At 52.1% G+C, this 17,759-nt stretch overlaps 1 protein-coding gene across 1 annotated transcript; it reads left to right on the top strand.

Annotated features, from left to right (window-relative positions):
* The first annotated feature begins 10,366 nt into the window (after nucleotides 1–10,366).
* LOC142033392 (C-C motif chemokine 4 homolog) lies at nucleotides 10,367–12,107 on the top strand. Its single transcript, XM_075033320.1, has 3 exons — nucleotides 10,367–10,597; nucleotides 10,973–11,087; nucleotides 11,432–12,107. Exons 1-3 carry the CDS (start codon nucleotides 10,528–10,530, stop codon nucleotides 11,517–11,519), a joined length of 273 nt encoding a protein of 90 aa, XP_074889421.1. The 5' UTR covers nucleotides 10,367–10,527; the 3' UTR covers nucleotides 11,520–12,107.
* Nucleotides 12,108–17,759: the final 5,652 nt, after the last annotated feature.

Here is a 17,759-nt window from a genome sequence, read left to right as displayed (position 1 = left end):
GCAGCAGCTGGATTCAGTTCCCTTTTAATAGGGAGTCCTGGAGGCAGCCGGGAGAAGCCCAAGTGGAAATTCCAGAATGATAACAGAGGATGTCACGAAAGTGAAACAGCCAAAGGGAATTAGGAAAAAAAAAAAAGAGAGAAGTCAGAAAGGCTGGGATTTTGTTCACACTGGAGCCAAGTATGTTGAGCTCTGACTCAGTGCTCATTTTCGATTTCATCAAATCAAAAGGAAACTAAAATGTGCCAAGTGGCATGGCCACAAAGAGGAGAACTACTTATCTGAACTGCAGGAAGGATTTTCCCTGTGAGTCTGTACAGCAAAAGACACAATGTTTGCCTAAGATTATGCAACTCTGGGAAAAAAATAAAACAAAGCATGCTCGTGCTGTTATGTGTCGGGTATTTATCAAAGGTTGCTAACTACAGCACATGGAGTTGAGGGGTGGCTGGACTGCAGGCTCTGTGCTACCCAAAGCGCTCTGCCCCCACCAGTTCCGTAGTGTTTGGCTTGACGTGGACCAGCAAGGAGCTGAGGCTGGAAGTACCCCTGGAGTTCGTCCAGTCCAGCCCCTGCTCAAAGCAGGGTCAGCTGGGAAGGCTGTCCAGGACTGTGTCCAGATGGGCTTTGAATATCTCCAGGGATGGAGACTCCACAGCCTCTCTGGGCAACCTGTTTCAGTGTTTGTAATAAAGTTTTATCTGCTGTTTAAATAGATTTTCCCATTGCCTCTTGTCCTGTCCCTGGCCACCACTGAGAAGAGTCAGGCTGCATCTACTTTGCCTGCCCCCCCCACATTGATAAGATCTCCCTGAGTCGAGTCTTCTCCAGGCTGAACAGTCCCAGCTCTCTCAGCCTCTCCTCCTAGGAGAGAGAGAATCATAGAATCGTTTAGGTTGGAAAAGACCTTTAAGATCATTAAGTCCAACCATCAACCCAACACCACCCTGCCCGCTAAACCATGTCCTGAAGTGCCTTGTCTACGTGTTTTTTGAACACTTCTAGGGATGGTGACTCCACCACTTCCCTGGGCAGCCTGTTCCAATGCCTGACAATCCTTTCAGTAAATAAATTCTTTCTAATATCCAATCTAAACCTCCCCTGGCGCAACTTGAGGCCATTTCCTCTCATCCTATTACTAGTTACTTGATAGAAGAGACCAGTACCCACCTCACTACAATCTCCTTTCAGGTAGTTGTAGAGAGCAAGGTCTCCCCTCAGTCTCCTTTTCTCCAAACTAAACAACCCTAGTTCTTTCAGCTGCTCCTCATAAGACTTGTGCTCCAGGCCCCTCACCAACTTGGTTGCCCTTCTCTGGACACGCTCCAGCACCTCAACGTCTTTCCTGTTGCGAGGGGCCCAAAACTGAACACAGTATCTGAGGTGTGGTCTCACCAGTGCTGAGTACAGGGAGTCGATCACTGCCCTGCTCCTGCTGGCCACACTATTTCTGATACAGGCCAGGATGCCGTTGGCCTTCTTGGCCACCTGGGCACACTGCTGGCTCATATTCAGCCGGCTGTCAACCAGCACCCCCAGGTCTTTTTCCACCAGGCAGCTTTCCAGCCACTCTTCCCCAAGCCTGTAGCATTGCATGGGGTTGTTGTGACCGAAGGGCAGGACCTGGCACTTGGCCTTGTTGAACCTCATACAACTGGCCTCGGCTCATCCATCCAGCCTGTCCAGATCCCTCTGTAGACCCTTCCTACCCTCGAGCAGATCAACACTCCTGCCCAACTTGGTGTCATCCGCAAACTTACTGAGGGTGCACTCGATCCCCTTGTCCACATCATTGATAAAGACATTAAAGAGAACTGGCCCCAAAACTGGGCCCTGGGGAACACCACTTGTGACTGGCTGCCAACTGGATTTAACTCCATTCACCACTATCCTCTGGGCTCGGCCATCCAGCCAGTTTTTTACCCAGTGAAGAGTAAACCTGTCTAAGCCATGACATGCCGGCTTCCCAAGGAGTATGCTGTGAGAGTCAGTGTCAAAGGCCTTACTGAAGTCCAGGCAGACAACATCCACAGCCTTTCCCTCATCCACTAGGTGGGTCACCTGGTCATAGAAGGAGATCAGGTTGGTCAAGCAGGACCTGCCTTTCATGAACCCATTTTGGCTGGGCCTGATCCCCTGGTTGTCCTGCACATGCCGTGTGAGCACACTCAAGATGAACCACTCCATAATCTTCCCCGGTACCGCGGTCAGGCTGACAGGCCTGTAGTTCCCTGGATCCTCCTGGATGCTCCTGTCCCTTAATCATCTTCCTGGCCCTTCACTGGACTCTCTCTAGCATGTCCATATGTCTCATACTGGGGAGCCCAGAACTGGACCCACCACTCCAGGAGTGCCTCACCAGTGCTGAGCAGAGGGGAAGGGTCACCTCCTTGACCTGCTGGCAATGGTCCTCCTAATTCAGCCTGGCAGCCTGTTGGCCTTCTTTATGGCAAGGGCACCTTGCTACTCTTGTCCAGTCTGGTGTCCACCAGGAGCCCTGGGTCCTTTTATCCAAACTGCTTTCCAGCTGGTCAACACCAACATATACCAGTGCCTGGGGTTGTTCCTCCACAGGGGCAAGACTTTGCACTTCTCCTTGTTGAATTTCATGAGTCTTTTGTCAACCCATCTCTCCAGCCTGATGAGGTCCTTCTGGAAGGCAGCACGTCCCTCTGGAGTGTCAGCTGCTCCTCCCAGCTTTGTGTCACCTGCAAACTTGCTGAGGGTGGACTTCGTCCCATCATCCAGGTCATTAAGATATTCAACAGTACTGGCCCCAGTACTGATCCCTGGGGTTCCCCACTGGTGGCTGGCCTCCAGCTGGACTTTTTGCCATGGATCACAACCCTCCAAGCCCAGCCATTCAGCCAGTTCTCAGTCCCTCTCACTGCCACTTATCTAATCCATACCTCACCAGTTTGCCTGTGAGGATGTTATGGGAGCCTTACTAAAGTCGAAACAAACAACATCCACTCACTCCTCTGCCCTCATCCACCTGGTGAGCCGTCTCATCTTTGAAGTCTACCAGGTTGGTGAGGCATCCGACTACACACAGTCACAGTAACAGTCACAGGCCTCCACAAAGCAACCAAATGGCAGGATCTCACCCTGCTTTGGAGGGTCTTTGCAAGCAGGAGGGTCTTTTACCACCTCAACCTCAGCCCCCAGGGTAGCAGTGAGTTCTCTGGAAGGGGTGGTTTGTCACACCTGAGGTATTTTACCAGCCTGAACTGCTCCCTCCAAAAGCTCCCTTGAGTACAAGATGGCTCTTCTGGCCAAAAAAGGTGAGAAATGAGTGGTGAAGAACCTGCCTGGCGTGGGAGAGACTTTCAAGCCTTTGCAGGTTGCTGGCTCGAGGCAGGTCCTGCCTGGGGAGCAGGGCAGAGCAGCAGCTCTGCAGGGAGAGAGGTGACCTGGGGCTTCCGGACGTCCTGCCACAGCCTGGGGTGCAGCTGGAGTCGAAGCCCCCCTCCACTGCAGAGATGATCCTCAGGCCTGTGGGTGGGCTCCCGGGCCTGGATTCTCATCCCCAGAAGTACAAATGCCCTGCTTGGCTATCCTGGAGCTGCAAGTGAGAGCAGTGGAGACACTGTCCTTCACAAATTGGCTTGTCTCTGGCAGAGAAAGAAAGAAGGTTCAGGGCTCCTGAGATAGGTGATGATCTGCTCCTCCTCACACTTACCCCCCCAGGGAGGATTTCTTTTGCACTCCTGCTTCCTTGCATGGTCTTATCCTGCGTTACAACCCAGGACACTGGTGCTGTTGGCTGTGGCAGGCTGCAGGCTCACTCTGCAAGTGAGCAGAGACATCGCCAGAGTGGCCGAGAATGTGCTTTTATTGGGGCCAAAGACTCTGTAAGTCCTGACAGGGGTATCGGGGAAGGTGTTGGATTTTGCCAGATTCATAGCAAGCCCTGGCAGAACCAGCTCTGCTTTCCCTGGGTAAGTCTGAGCAGCTCTGGGCAGAGGTACATGGCAGAACAAGAAGTGGCTCCAGCTTTTGGCTGAATTGCTGCAGAGCAAAACCAAATTATGGCTTTTTGCCACAGAAATAAATCATGCAGAAACCAACAGTGGGAGTTTTATGTTCTTCTGGGCTTGCAACTCACATGCTAGTGTCTGTATGGGGAAGTGACAAATGCCGGCTGCCGGCACTGTATTGCCGGGTGAGAAAGGTTGTGGCTGCAGAAAGACAGCTTTGTGGCTAACACCAGCCAGAGACAGCTTTGCTCATGGCAACTTCACAGCTTCTGCTTTCCAGCCTGCCGCCTGCAAGGAGCAAGCCACAGGGCCGGTGGCCCACGCGGTGCCATCTCGTTCGCTACACAGAGCATCAGGGGTGGTGGGGAGGTGTGATGGGGGTGTGAGCCCTGAGACGGTCAGTGAAGGAAAGAAGCCATCATTTACTGCTAATGAATTTGACAGAGCTGGAGGAGGAGGGTCTGCAAAGAGCTGCTGCAGCTGCAGTCGCTTGGTTGTGTCATCAGCACAAACCACTTAGCGCTTACAAAACTGCCCTTTGTCAGCTGTGGTGTTGTTTCCACCAGAGTGCTGAGATGCCTCCTGGAAGGGGGGCACCTCTCCCTCCCCAGCTGCTCCTCTGCACTGCTGACCCCCTGCCACAGGACTCTGGCTTTGAGTCACCAGCTGCAACCCTGGCTGCAACCCTGGCTGCATGCTCCTGCCAGGCTGCTCCCAGAGTAATTCACCCTCCTTAACTTCCGAGGCCAGCTTCTGTTTTCAGTTTTCTGTTTCTGTGCACTGGTTTTCGCTTCTCTGACAAATCCCAGAGCCCTCTGCTGTCACAGTTCCTGCAGTTTAAGTATTTATAAGCTGGCGTCTCTCAAGCTTCCTTTATTATTCCTGGAAATGAGCCACTTTTTATCATTTTAGCCTCACCCAGACTGGGGCATGAGATTTGTTTTGGTGCAGACAGGGTAGAAAAAGAAAGCTAGAATTATGCAGAGGAAGATTATAGAGAAGGATATTACAGTGGGTGCTCAGTCGTCATCCCCTGAGATAGACGGTGACAAGGATTAGCCCAGAGGCTTTGGGACTCCTTCAAGTTCCCCCAAAATCCTGCCCTCGCCAAGAGCCACAGGTCACAAAACACATTCTCCCAGGGCAGAGGGATGCAGGGTGCTCTGCTTGCAGGTGATGGTGAGGGCTGTTCCCAGGCTGATGGGGCCGCCTTCCCCTGGGTGCACAGCCCGTCCGTGGGGGCTGCACCACTCCAGCCCTGGCACCTTGGAGCACGTAAAGGGATATTATCCCATCCCTGTCACTCCTGCTAGCCGTTTGATCCTCTTGCCCATAAGCCCACAAGTGGATGCGAGCTCTGGGGTGTAGGGTGCTCCATGTGGCAGATGCTGGTGGTTTCCCCTGGGGCAGAGGTGCAGTGCCCCAGGGGTCGCAGCCTTGTCCCTCTGCTTGCAGCCTGGGGCAAAGGCGATCCCTGACCAAGTCCAGCTCCCCTCCGCTCCCACTCACAGACTGTCCCCAGCAAGTCCCTCCTGTGGCTGCACCTCTCTGCACGGTCCCCAAGGGATGCAGGAGGCCGCATGGGGAGGCTGCAGGGCTGTGGCACTCCAGCAAGCAGTGCCAGAGCTCCTGGAGCCCTCCCTTCTGCCCCAGGGGATGTGGGTGCCAGGCAGAGCCCGTGCTGGTCAGGGCGGCCGCACAATGGCCCTTTTGAAGGGCACAGGCCCATCTGGGGTGGCAAAAGCCTCAGCATCACAGACAGCATGATGGGACCTGCGCTGCAGAGCACCCTAACCTACAAACAGCCCCCACACATGGGAAGTGGTTTGCAGCCTTGCAGCGAGCCCAAAATAAATCGTGAGGCTAGTAAACATCCGAGCTCCGCTGCCGGTCTCTGTGCGTGACCACTGCAGCTGGAAAGCTCACACCTTGCTGTGGTAGCTCGGGTCTCACACCTCCCGTGGGGTTTCCTACCCCACATAAGCACTGGGGGGGGACGGAACTGACACCAGACACATCCCTGCCAGCACACTGCAAAGAAGGGGACCAAGCCGGTACTGGTGGACATGGGGTCTTTGGGAGGTCCAAGGGCCATGCACCAGGGAAGTTCCCCAGCGGTGGTAATTAACCCTGGTCTCAGCCCACTCCGTGAGCAGGTCATGATGCTTGGCAATCCCCAAAGCACCCGTGGGGTGCAGCTGGCCCCCCTGCGCTCTGTGGGCTGCTTGCAGCCAGTCCACCCAAAACTCCTGGAGAGCTGGGCTCCAGGAGCACTAACAAAAATGAAAACAATCAAATTGTGGCTTGCTTCTTTTCCTTTTCACTTGGTTATGATGACCACACAGGGCCCAGTGGGTTCATTTATAAACTGGTTTTATTTTTCATCTTAGCAGGGCTCTGAATTTTCATCCTGGTCTTCCTTGCTCTTTGTGGAGGACTCATCAAAAGATCTGAGTGAGGTGAGCTGTCCCCCAGGGCAGAGGATGCAGCCTGGGCAGAGACACTTTGTCTGGTCCTCCCAGGCATTTGCAGGGCTTGAGGGATGCCGAGGAGTGTGGGTCAGGTGTGCCCCAGCCCCTGGAGGCAGCAGTCAGGGCGAGCCAGGAGCATAGCCCCGCAGCTGCTTCCCTAAGGCTCAAAAATTGCTAAATCTCAAGTTTTCGCTGTTTCTTTCTTTTCGTTTCATGCCAGGGATGGAGAAGGGTGTGGAGCAACAAGGCTCTTTTATTCCACTTTAATTTGCTTTGAAATACTATACGCTTAATCCTCTTTGTTTTGTTTTGTTTCAAAAGAAAGGCCAGGAAAAATTTAAGGCATCAACCATTAGAAAGCAATAGTATTCCCTGGGGTATTTTTTTCAGAAAATGCCCTTGCTGGAGGAAGATTGAACCTCTAATGAGATACATTTTTCTTATCAACTACAAACATCTTCCTGGCGTGACACGATTTCAGGAACACACAAAGGGGTCTCTTGTGCAATGCTGCTGGCAGTGGCCGGCTCTTGCTCACGCCGCGCAGCAGGGATGGCCGTGCTCTCCCCTTCACCCGGTGTGGTGGAGACAGATGGTTCCCAGTCACTCCCACAGGCACAGGTTCCCACTGGAGCCAGTTCCGGGACATGAAATCATCTAAAAAATTCCAACATTTCTCCAGAAATGTCAGGAATGGTGGGAGTGAAATTTCTGGACACTGATGAAAAGTCACTGGTGCCTGAGGTCTGAGCAAGGCAGGATGGAGAACTGCTGCAGGTAGAAGTGGAGCTTGTCCTAGAAGCAGTTTCTGAACTCAGGACATTTTTAAGTACTTCCTTTTCTGAGCAAATCCTGACTCCTTAGCATTAAAACCTGCTGTAAATAGCAACTTACATCAGCCAGCCTCACCATTTTTTTCAGGGTTCCCCTTTCATTCAAGACTGAGAATTTCCCTATTGCTGCTATCACCAGATTTATTTTGGGCATTTGCTTTCCTTAACACTTTCTCCTGGGTTTTTTTGGGGGCTTGCAGCAAACCTCTATCATATTCCTCTATGTAAACTGCTTCAGACAGCCTGTCCTGCTGACTCCAAGCACTGCCTGCTGGCGGTGGGGGAAAGGGGAGACCACAGGCTGGGTCATGGATCCTGAAACTGGCTGGAGCTACGGTGGGAAAACTTCCACCTTACACCACTGTTTTGCTGTGCTAGCAACCTCATTCCCCCTGAGGTGCTCCAGCCCACTCTTTCTTGGCCACCTCTCCATCTCAGAGCACCTCCCGGGTTAGATGGACCTTCATCCAGGACACACAGCTTATCCTCTTTCTGAAAGGGGGAAGAGCTAGAAGAAATTACTTTCTCACTTCATCATGACTAGAATGTGGGGGAGTAGGTAAGGAAACATTTTTTAGGAGCATGTTGCAACATCTCAGGGCATCACTGATATGACTATAGCCTCCCACCTCCAGCCTGGCAGAGTGGGGGCTTTTGTCAGATTTCTAAGGAAAAAACAGACCCCTGGGAAGCAAACACCCTGACTTTGGGGTTATTTTTGGCTTTCAGCAGTAGAAAAGTTTCAGCCCTCACCTGGCCCCTGTAACACAGGTTATCCTAAACTGACTCAGTTAAACTGAGAAAATTTTTTTTTTATTAATTAAAAAATGGTCTCTGACAGTCCAAAATAATTTGGCATCTGCTTGCCGACAAAGGTATAAGTCATGGAGGTTTTCAGCTGCCTGAAGCAGAAAAGTATCTCATTGAAAACATTCAAATAATCAATGCAGATTTCCAACTAATTCTTCTGTTTTAATGAAACTTATTTTTTATTAGAACATTTCTGCACCATAAATGGCATTTCTCCTGCCTGCCCTACCCACACTGTGTGCCTTGGGAGCAGGACAGGACCAGATGGCTGTAGGTGGCAGATCTCAAGACATGACCCATGAATGCTTGAAGGTACAATCACAGGGAACAGCTCAGAGGCAAACCATGCTCTTACGTACATCTACAAGTTATATTCCCTAAGCAACCAGACAGAGGAGCCAAGTAAGCTTACGCTAGCTCAGAGCCAATTTCTGGTCCAGCAGTCATCCGGCTGAACGCCGGATTCCCACCTCCTGCCTGGCTGTGAGCCCTGCCTGTGGAGGCAGGCTTTCTCCTCATCCACCCAGGATATTTGGGGACAAGCAAGCTGACAAGCAGAGGAGGGAGTGAGGTCTGAACTGGTGAGTGAACCTGCGAGGTGCCTCGTAGGTGCCTGCAAATGGCAAAAAGGAAGGATGGAGAGGGGACCGGACTGGCCATGGTGTGGCCAGGAAGGACGTGATGCTCAGCTTGGCAAGAGCCACATTTTCTCCATGGGGTAGATCTGCCCTCCCCAGCCAGGGCAAGAGGCAGGCACACTACCACTGCTCCCAGCAGGAGCCTCCTTGAGAGTGGACCACCTCTGGGACTTCTGTGCAAGTCCAGGACCGCATTGTGCTCCAGACTCCTCTCTGCCTGCATGGAGCAGAGCAGTTAACCTGCATGGAGCTAACATGCTGCAGCTGGTGGAGGGCTGTGCACGCCACGCTGCGTTGGAGTGATATTTGGAAAACACCAAGTTATTTGCAGAAGGCGCTTGGGTCGGTAGCTGGGAGCCTCTAATAGAAACACGGTGAGTCATTGCCCAGCACTGCGGTAGCGGTGCAGAAGTGCTGGCAGTGTGGTTGGGTTGCTCCACTTTATGTTATAGTCCTTCCACTGACTTTCAGGCAGCATCTGCCAAAACATCACCACTCAGTGTTATGGACGGACAGCCCTCAACTCTTGCCAGAGCATCCATCACCTCCTGGCCAGGCCTTTCCTCTCCTCCTCAGGGACAGAGAGGTGTTTGGTAGACCTCCATGGCAGGCCATATGTAGGATGGTGACTTCTTCCCAGTAAGCCATCCTTGGTCACAGCCCTCACCCAGCCCTTGGAGAGCTGTGAGCTCTTACTCTCTCCCATACAATGTGGTCATTCCTCCTGGTCTGTAGTCATTACAATTTTATCTTTTCTGCTGAGACTGGATACTCTTTTCTTGCCTTCTGGCAAATCCCAGTTTCTGCCCTTGTCCTCCAGTTAACGTGCCCCTGGCCTTCAGAAGCAGTGAGTTCTTTCTCACCCTGCTCCTGGAGCCCCTCCTGCCTCATCTTCAGGGTCACAGTCAACGTCTCCATAGTTCTTTTGACTCTCTGCATCTCCATGCCAAGCAATGATAGGCCTCACCTATCAGTAGCTGCTGAAATTTAAGTGTCAAACCTAAACTGGTCAGTTAGGGTCTCCTTATAGGATCTGGAGCATGGCAGGCACCTCCAGGAGATAACGCCCCATCTCAGCTCTTCTTTCCCTTACACTGAGGAGGAAACTCAAGTGCTTCAGCTTCTGGGACTCTTATTTCATGCCCACCAATACCTGCGTTGGTGCCTGCAGTGCTGTCACCACTGCAGGACATGCCCTGAGTCCCCTCAGACTATGTGAAGCACATACAGGACATGGAGCCCACTGGTAAAGCTCACATCTCGTGCTACTGGGGCGGCATGGGCTGTGCAGATGTAGGAGGGTAACAGTCCAGGGTAGAGGAGACCTCAGCCCCTTTTCCCCTAACCAGCCTCATCCCATCCATGCTCTTCAGTCCATTTGCACAGCTCTTGGAAGGATGCACTTTTGCCTCCAAGCTACTTGGGCAAGTTGGGTAATAGGGGCCTGCTGACAAATGCAGGAACCTCCACAGGGGAACTTCTTACTAAGGGACATGCATGAAAGAAGCAGAAATAGCAATGGTGACTGTTTCATATCCTGTGTCACTGGGGAGGCTCTGAATTGAGGGGGGAGCTTCGTCCTTCCGGGGCTGGGGCTGTTGCTCCGTTCCACCACGACACTGCACCATGAGCAGCCTCTTCTCTGTGGGAAATTCCACCATGCCTACGCAAGCTGCTGCACGGACCAAATCACCCCATAAATTGGGCAGCTGCTGACTGTCTCAGCATCAGACAGAAAAGAGGCTTTCAAGCTCCACTTGCCTGCTTCAGCTCCAGCCACCACTTCTCAGCTGACATGAAGGTCTTTGTGGCTTCCCTCACCATTCTCATCGCTGCTCTCTGCTACCAGACCTCCGCTGCACCGAGTAAGCCAAGCTCTTCCCCTCCTCTCTAAATGGGAACAGGAAAGATGTTGCTGATGGGACAGAGTCCCTTCTGCCAGCCCTTACACCTCTGGGTCCCCTCCCATGTCAGACCACCCTCTGGCAGGTGCTCCAGGGCCTTTGGGGCTCTCCTGCCATGGGAAAGGCACAGCTCAAAGCACGGGATGGGCTGTATCAGTGCCAGCTCCAGTTGAACCCAAAAGATTTCTCTTTGAAGGAAGAAGAAAAAAGACCTCATCTTTCCTCTTCCTCTTCCACATCCTCCCCACTCCCCAGACCCGGGGGTTTGCGGTCCCAGCTCCCTGCCCCTGGTCCCCATCCCTTGCCACTGCTGATGACTGTCTTTGCCCTTCACAGTTGGCTCCGACCCACCGACCTCCTGCTGCTTCAGCTACACCTCCCGGCAGCTTCCGCGCAGCTTCGTGGTGGAGTACTATGAGACCAACAGCCAGTGCCCCCAGCCAGCCGTCGTGTAAGTCCTCTCCTCCTGGGTGGTGGTGGGCTCTCCCTTTGGGCTGAGGATCCAGAGAGGGAAAGACCCCTTTTCAAAAGAGAGGGGATGGAGGCTGGCCCCAGGGGATGGGAGGGATAGGGGGACAAGAGGTGCAAGGTGATGCTCCATGAGCTCAGCACACGGGGGGCTCGCGCCGGTTCTGCTCCACCATTTTGCAAACTAACCGGTGGCTGCTTGATGCGATGGGCATGGCATGCTGCATGCCCAAATTCTGCTGATCCTTGGGAGAGGCTGGGTTTGGGACAGGGCTCCTCTCCATGCAGCACTCTCCCACTGAAAACTTACCTGTCTGCACCCCACAGGTTTATCACGAAGAAGGGCCGCCAAGTCTGCGCCAACCCTGAGCAGGACTGGGTCCAGGAGTACATGAGCGATCTGGAGCTGAACTGAGGTGCCGGGACAGACCCTGCCACCCTGTGTCACCCGGCTGCCGGGATAGGCGAGTCACAGCCAGCTGCGGGCTCTGTCAGAAATGTTTCAATGTCATTTAAAGCTAGTTGAGCAATGAAAATGTTCCAGAATCTAACTTTAGTATTTTGATATTTACATATTTAATTTTTATAGGGGTGGGATGAGGTGCAATAACTCCACTCCAGACAAATAAGAATATTATTTAATATATTTTTTTAAATGAAGACTCATGCTCAGGTTATATTTTCTGTATTTAGTTAATTGTATTTTTAATGTAATATTTAATTCAAATTTCAAGAAATAAATATTTTTGTAAGAACTTTCTGTCTTTGCCTCTATTACGATTCTTTGCAATGACAATAGCTGAAATTATAATAGTGGCAACACGTTCTTTATCCCCTTTTCTACGCTGTCAAAACACCCACGAGCTTTTGCTATCTGAACATTCTGGTTTGCAAAATAAGAAGAGAAAAGCCACGAAGGAGGAGGTGTGAGAAGGGCATAGATTACATTCAGGTAGCTTGGCTCACTCTTTTGATAAGGTATTTAATCACTACTCATTACAACTACTGGCAGCTAGTTAAATTCCATTGCTGGTCCCATTATAGTCAATTAAAACGTTACCTTCAGGGGCTGAAATTTAACATATTGGCTGTTTCAGGGAAAGTTTTCTGAGAGCTGCAGCTAAAATGGATCAGCTATTCCCAGAGCTGAGGATGGAAAAAATGTTTCACTACAAGAGTATTAGAACTATTTCATTAAACTCTCCTTAGGTGGGACATGAGGCTTAGCAGATATGTCCCTCTTATGAGAAAAGGTGCTTTTTCTCTATGCCTCCAAAACCTGCCCATCTCTGGAGATGCCTGCCCAGAGGCACAGCATCCAGAGATGCAGTGTTCCCCTGCAATCACCCTGCCAGAGCCCAGCCTCAGGGCAGGATCTGCCCCTGCAAGGTGACATCTCCACTGCAGCCCTGGGGCTGGCCTCTCACCAGTGCCGAAGGAGATGGAGCCCACACCACTGACGGCATTTGGGTTGCTCTGATCAGCTCTGGACACGCGCTGTTGGATGAATGAGGGTTTGGGTTCCTCCTGCCTGGACCTCGGGTGCCTATAGGGCAGCCCAACGAAAAAGGCTCAGGTCAGAGACCTGTCTGCACTCGGCTCACCCCACAGTGTTTTCATACTGAATTTGAGAGGACAAACATGAACATCAGTGAGACACGGGGGAGCAGAGCAGAAAGGGGGCTCCTGGGGAGGGTGAAGATGAGCAGACACAGGGCAGAGGCTATGTGGGAGCCGTGCAGTGAGAGGAGCCTCAGGTGCGGCTGGAACGGACCAGGGGGATGTGGGTGTTTTTGGTGGAGGAAGGAGCATATCGGTTATGTCAGGAGCCTTGTCACTTCAGGAACTGCAGCCCCCAGCTCCTCAGCCCACGGGGCAGCGTGCACCCCATCAGTCATCCCACTACAGCGCTGACTGCACCCAGCCTAAAATAGCATCCAGGGAGGAGGAGGAGGGTGAAACAGAGAGATGTGCCAGCGAGCAGGACCCCTTCCCCAAGATGCTGCTGGAGGGAGCCCATGGCTGGGAGGTTCGGTGGACATCACCATGAAGGCAGCTGTGCCTTGATGACAAAAAGCTGCTCCTGCATGTGGGGGAGGTGGCTTTGGTCACAGCCCTGACTCCAGAGGCACTGCATGCCCCAGGGCCAGCTCCAGGAGCAGGGCTCATTGTGGCCATGCTGGAGGTGAGGACACCTTGGCCGTTGGGTACTAGCCAGCCCCATATCTGGGTGCTAGAGCCCGGTAGCTTCACCCTGAGGAATGAGATTTGCACAAAGCTGGGTGCCCAGAGCTGCCCTTGCTCCAGGGAACAGCAGGAGCAGGGGTCAGGACAGGGACACCTGCAACAGGATCATCCCAAAATGGCTTGAGCCTCCCCAGTCCCTCTTGGCTACAAGCCCCATCTGTCCCTGTGGCACTGGGAGCAGTCCCGCAGCCTTGGGGTTTCTTGCCAAAGGACACACAGCGCAGGATCATCTGAGGAGCACCATCCAGCCCGTGAACTGTTTGAGCCTGTTGTAAACAACCCCAAGTGCCAACATCCTTAACAAGCCGGGTCACATTCAAGCCACCCACAGCAGACACCTACGCTGGGTACCTCAGCTAACTCCTCACCGCTATTCTGGGAGCCTGCAGGGAGTCCTGAACTGCTCGTGTTTTTCTTGATCTTACACCCACCTACGTGTGACAGCTCAGAGGAGCCCTCCAAGTGCATGCGAGGAATACAGCGTCCTTATTAATCCACACCCCCAGGCACAGAGGTGTGAACGAAGCCTGCACGAGCAAGGCGAAGGCAGCCAGCAGCTTTCAGCAAGCCGGCAGCTGCCTCCAAGGCCCGCAAGCAGCGTTGTGCACATGGAGCAAGCATCCCTGGTGATCTTCAGAGCCGCCACATTTTGCAAAGGAGGAGGAGGAGGAGTGCAGAAAGGTGGCCCAGAGCAGGGACAGGCAGGGGCTACAGTACCCATGTTGCCATTAGCTCAAATCTGCACCCAGGGATTACAGTGCCCAGAGCAGGGGATGTACTTTCCATATACATTGATGCAGCTATTTGAGGCTGATCTCACTGCTAGAGCTGAGTGGTGCAAGAAAACCCTCACACCATGCAGCCCTTGGAGGAGCCCCAGGATGCCCCGGTGCTCATGCATGGGACTGAGGTGCTAATCGTGATGCTCATCCCTCCCAGAAACAGCCTCACAGGGTGCTCAGGGAGCACCCACTGGAGACAGGGCAGGTGAACCCAAGAAGCAGAGGGCACTAAGCCCAAGGCAGCAGATGAAGAGAAAGGAGAGGCTGGGACCCAAGAAGAGGGTGGCTTGCAGGGGGTTTCCTCTGGATTCAGACCAAGACAAGAGCAATGGTGTCAAGGGCTTCAGAATTCGTAAACTACTATAAGGGAGACTCATCCTGAAACCAGAGCATGGTGTTTACTGATTATTTTGTGCAATGTATAGAAAAGTAAATATTTTTAACAAAAACCCCGGGAAAGCCTAGCTGTGAACTAAAGTAAAATCATTACTATGATAACATCATTATTATAACATACATGCACATTATGTATTTGTTGTTTATATCACCCTGGTGTGTCCGTAGGCTTTTTGAGGTATAACAACAGCCAGGGGAGTTGGAGGTCAGAGTCTGGCATTGCACAGAAGAGGGAGCTGGGCTGTGCTGATGGAGATACAGATTGATGGCAATCAAGGTTCATGGTCTGATGGCTTTTACATCTCCACTTTTTCAGAGGAATTAGACACCCTGAAGGCAAAACACCTGTACACTCAGAAGCGCCAGCTCTGTGCGTTCCTCACCATCCCAGGGATCTGTGCCCTGGCTTGCTGCAGGGAGGAGAGGCTCAGTCCTCCACCCAAAACAGCTCTTCCTAGAGACACCAAGATGGGGGACCATGTCTCTTCTGGGGGGCCAGCATCCAAAAAAGGCATGTAAAAGTGGATGTGTTTGCATGCTGCATACAAAAGTAATGTTTTCCTAAAGTAGCACTATATCCCATTCTTCCAGGGCTGAGGAAGACACAGAAGTATTATGCTAGAAATGGTGCCTGGTTATCACCTTTTCTGTAACGGCCAACATAAGGCAGATGTGGCAATGAAGACCAGGAAGAACATTTCTGCTTAGTTCTTAGAAAGGCACAGACGACTACTCACATGCCCGTAAGATGACAACAAAGCATTTTCCACTACACTAGAAGAGAAAGAACTGCAGGTCTGTAAATTTTGCTCGGGAGAATCTTAACAGGGGACACTGTCAATGCCTCTGGGTGACCAAACTGCCCCAGGAGCTAAAGCCTAAAAATATTACATTAATCTAGATTGCTCAGAAAAACAGCTCCCTGATCACCCAACCCCAAACCATGGCCATTCTGCCACATGTAGTATCCCAAGAGATTACTGCCCTCAGTAAAACCAGACACCTTGAGCAGATCAGTCCTGGGACCCTAGGACCACAGCAAGAGACTGTCTCAACCCAAAATGTCCCTGCAAAACATATGTATATGCCCATCTTCCTTCAGCATATGGAAATCGAATGGAACTGGTGTGACTGTGATTAGTCTGGCACATACTGGTCAGCTCCTTTGGTAATAAATAACCTTATGATGCCGTGTGAGGGTCACCAGCTTGCTTGGAGCTGGGGAGCAGGAGCACTTGCGGGAAGACCCACACGCTCGGGTCAGACCATGCTGTGCCGTGCAGCCATCCCTCACGGCTGAGGCAGGTGGTCCGAGCAGGACCTGATCCTTGCTGGGTAGGATCGGTGTGAAGGCCAGAACCAGGCAATAAATGTGTTTCCATTGAGAACAGGGGCAAGCTCAACTTGTCATGACTTAAACAGAAAACCTGCTTGCAAATAGCTTTAGGAACAGCTTTAGCTTTAAGTTAGCAGGGAGCTCTAAAAGCCAGGTCCCAGTGCTCCTGGCTTTTCTCTAGCTGCCCATTGCCAACCAGTCTGGGCATCTCAGGGCAGACTGGTATCTGCCCCAAGCAGTTTCTTAGTTGCAAGTGATGTGGAGAGTCCACCAGATGGAAAATTTTATAGCATATTCAGAGCTATCTCATGCGTTCAATCTTTCCTCTCCTTTGTGGGAGAGGCAAATTCACAATTTCTAGGAATGCTTTGGGTGCTGCATCGGGGTGAGTTCACATCCTTTCTGCTCATTCATTTCTTCACCCTATTTGCAAGATCTCCGAACTGTTGCACTTCCTCCTGCCTATTCTGGAAATGCTCTTCGTGTTTCCGACACCGCAGCGAGTGCCACTCATCTGTCAACTTGCCATGGTCAGATTACTTTTGCTTTCTGGACAGTTTCCATCCCACCACCTTGTCCTGCCCCTGGTTCAGTGACATTTAGCCTGATCCCTTCCCAACTGTCACCCTGCACAACAGGTTTCCCTGGCTGTCCTCACCACTCCCCCCTCCCCAAATTGCCTCTTCTTCCAGTCCTCTGTCAAGACCTCAAAGTTCCTGTCCTTTCCTACCTTCTCAGGCTCCATAAACACCCTCTGTAAGATCTCTATGGAGGTCAATGAGCTGCAGAGCCCACCAAGACCCATTGCCCTTCTCCTTCCTGGGATATGACAAAGCTGGGACTGGGCTCTTCTAGCTGGTCTCTTCTCTCTGCCATGCAACTTCCAAAAGAAAGAGCCTGAAGCTGAAGGGAGGAGGGTGGGACTCCGCAAAATGCAACAAAACTCAGCTGAGAGGAACTATCCCAGGTCCAGCATCATTTTTCACTAAAAGACTCCTAAAGGACCATCCAGGACACACCCAGAGAAAGGGTGCTGAGCATTTCAGACCATGCTTTATCAAATCTCATTTTATTTGAATTGAATTGGTTTTTAAATTGAGCAGCTTCATTATTTTTGTCTAAAGAGCATGCTCTGCAGCTGCTCCAGCTGGCAGTCCACAGCTGCTGGCATTGCCTCCACCCTGCCTGCCCCCAGAGCAGCATCTCCTGTCTCCTGGCCCTGGTCCACAGGCACTTTGGTTTAAATGAGTAGGACTAGATGATGCCGCACTTGAACTTAAGGACCTGAGAGCTTTTCCTCCAGGACAGGTTGGCAGACTGCTTGAGGCAAGAACCTTGGGCAGCAATAGAGCCTGGAGGAGAAGCGATGTCCCAGGGGATGGAGAGACGAAAGGTGACCTTTGGAGACATCAGCAGAGGCTGGGTTATTTTTCTTTCCCTGGGTTTTGCAGCCCTTGAAGTGCCCCCACCTGTGGTGGGCAACTCACTGCTTCCCATGCTTGGAGATTTCCCACCCATGGGGCTTGTGAGGGGAGGTGGAGGAGCTGGAGCTACCAGACCCAGAGGTCATCTCCCTGCCAGCGGATGAGAGAGCAGCCCAGGACCACCCACACCCATACAGAAGTCCCCTCGCTTTCACCGCAGGTCCCAGCACCACGAGGCTGAAGTGTGGCCAACTACACAGGCAGCTGCTGCTACCGAATCCCTGCCTGACAGGTGCCCAGCTTGCTGTGGTGTCCCACTGATGCCACAGCAGGATCTCTCGAGGACCCTCTCTGGGCTGCAGATGACCAGGTCCAGCAGCACCCTTTGCCCTCTGAGATGTCGCAGATTACCTGGGGCTAACGAGCAGGGATGGATGCACCATAAAACCACAGTGCTAACCACACAAGGC

Source organism: Buteo buteo, chromosome 7 (genome assembly GCF_964188355.1).
Source record: "Buteo buteo chromosome 7, bButBut1.hap1.1, whole genome shotgun sequence".
Lineage (NCBI taxonomy): Eukaryota > Metazoa > Chordata > Aves > Accipitriformes > Accipitridae > Buteo > Buteo buteo.
This window is presented reverse-complemented; position numbering and strand designations above follow the sequence as displayed.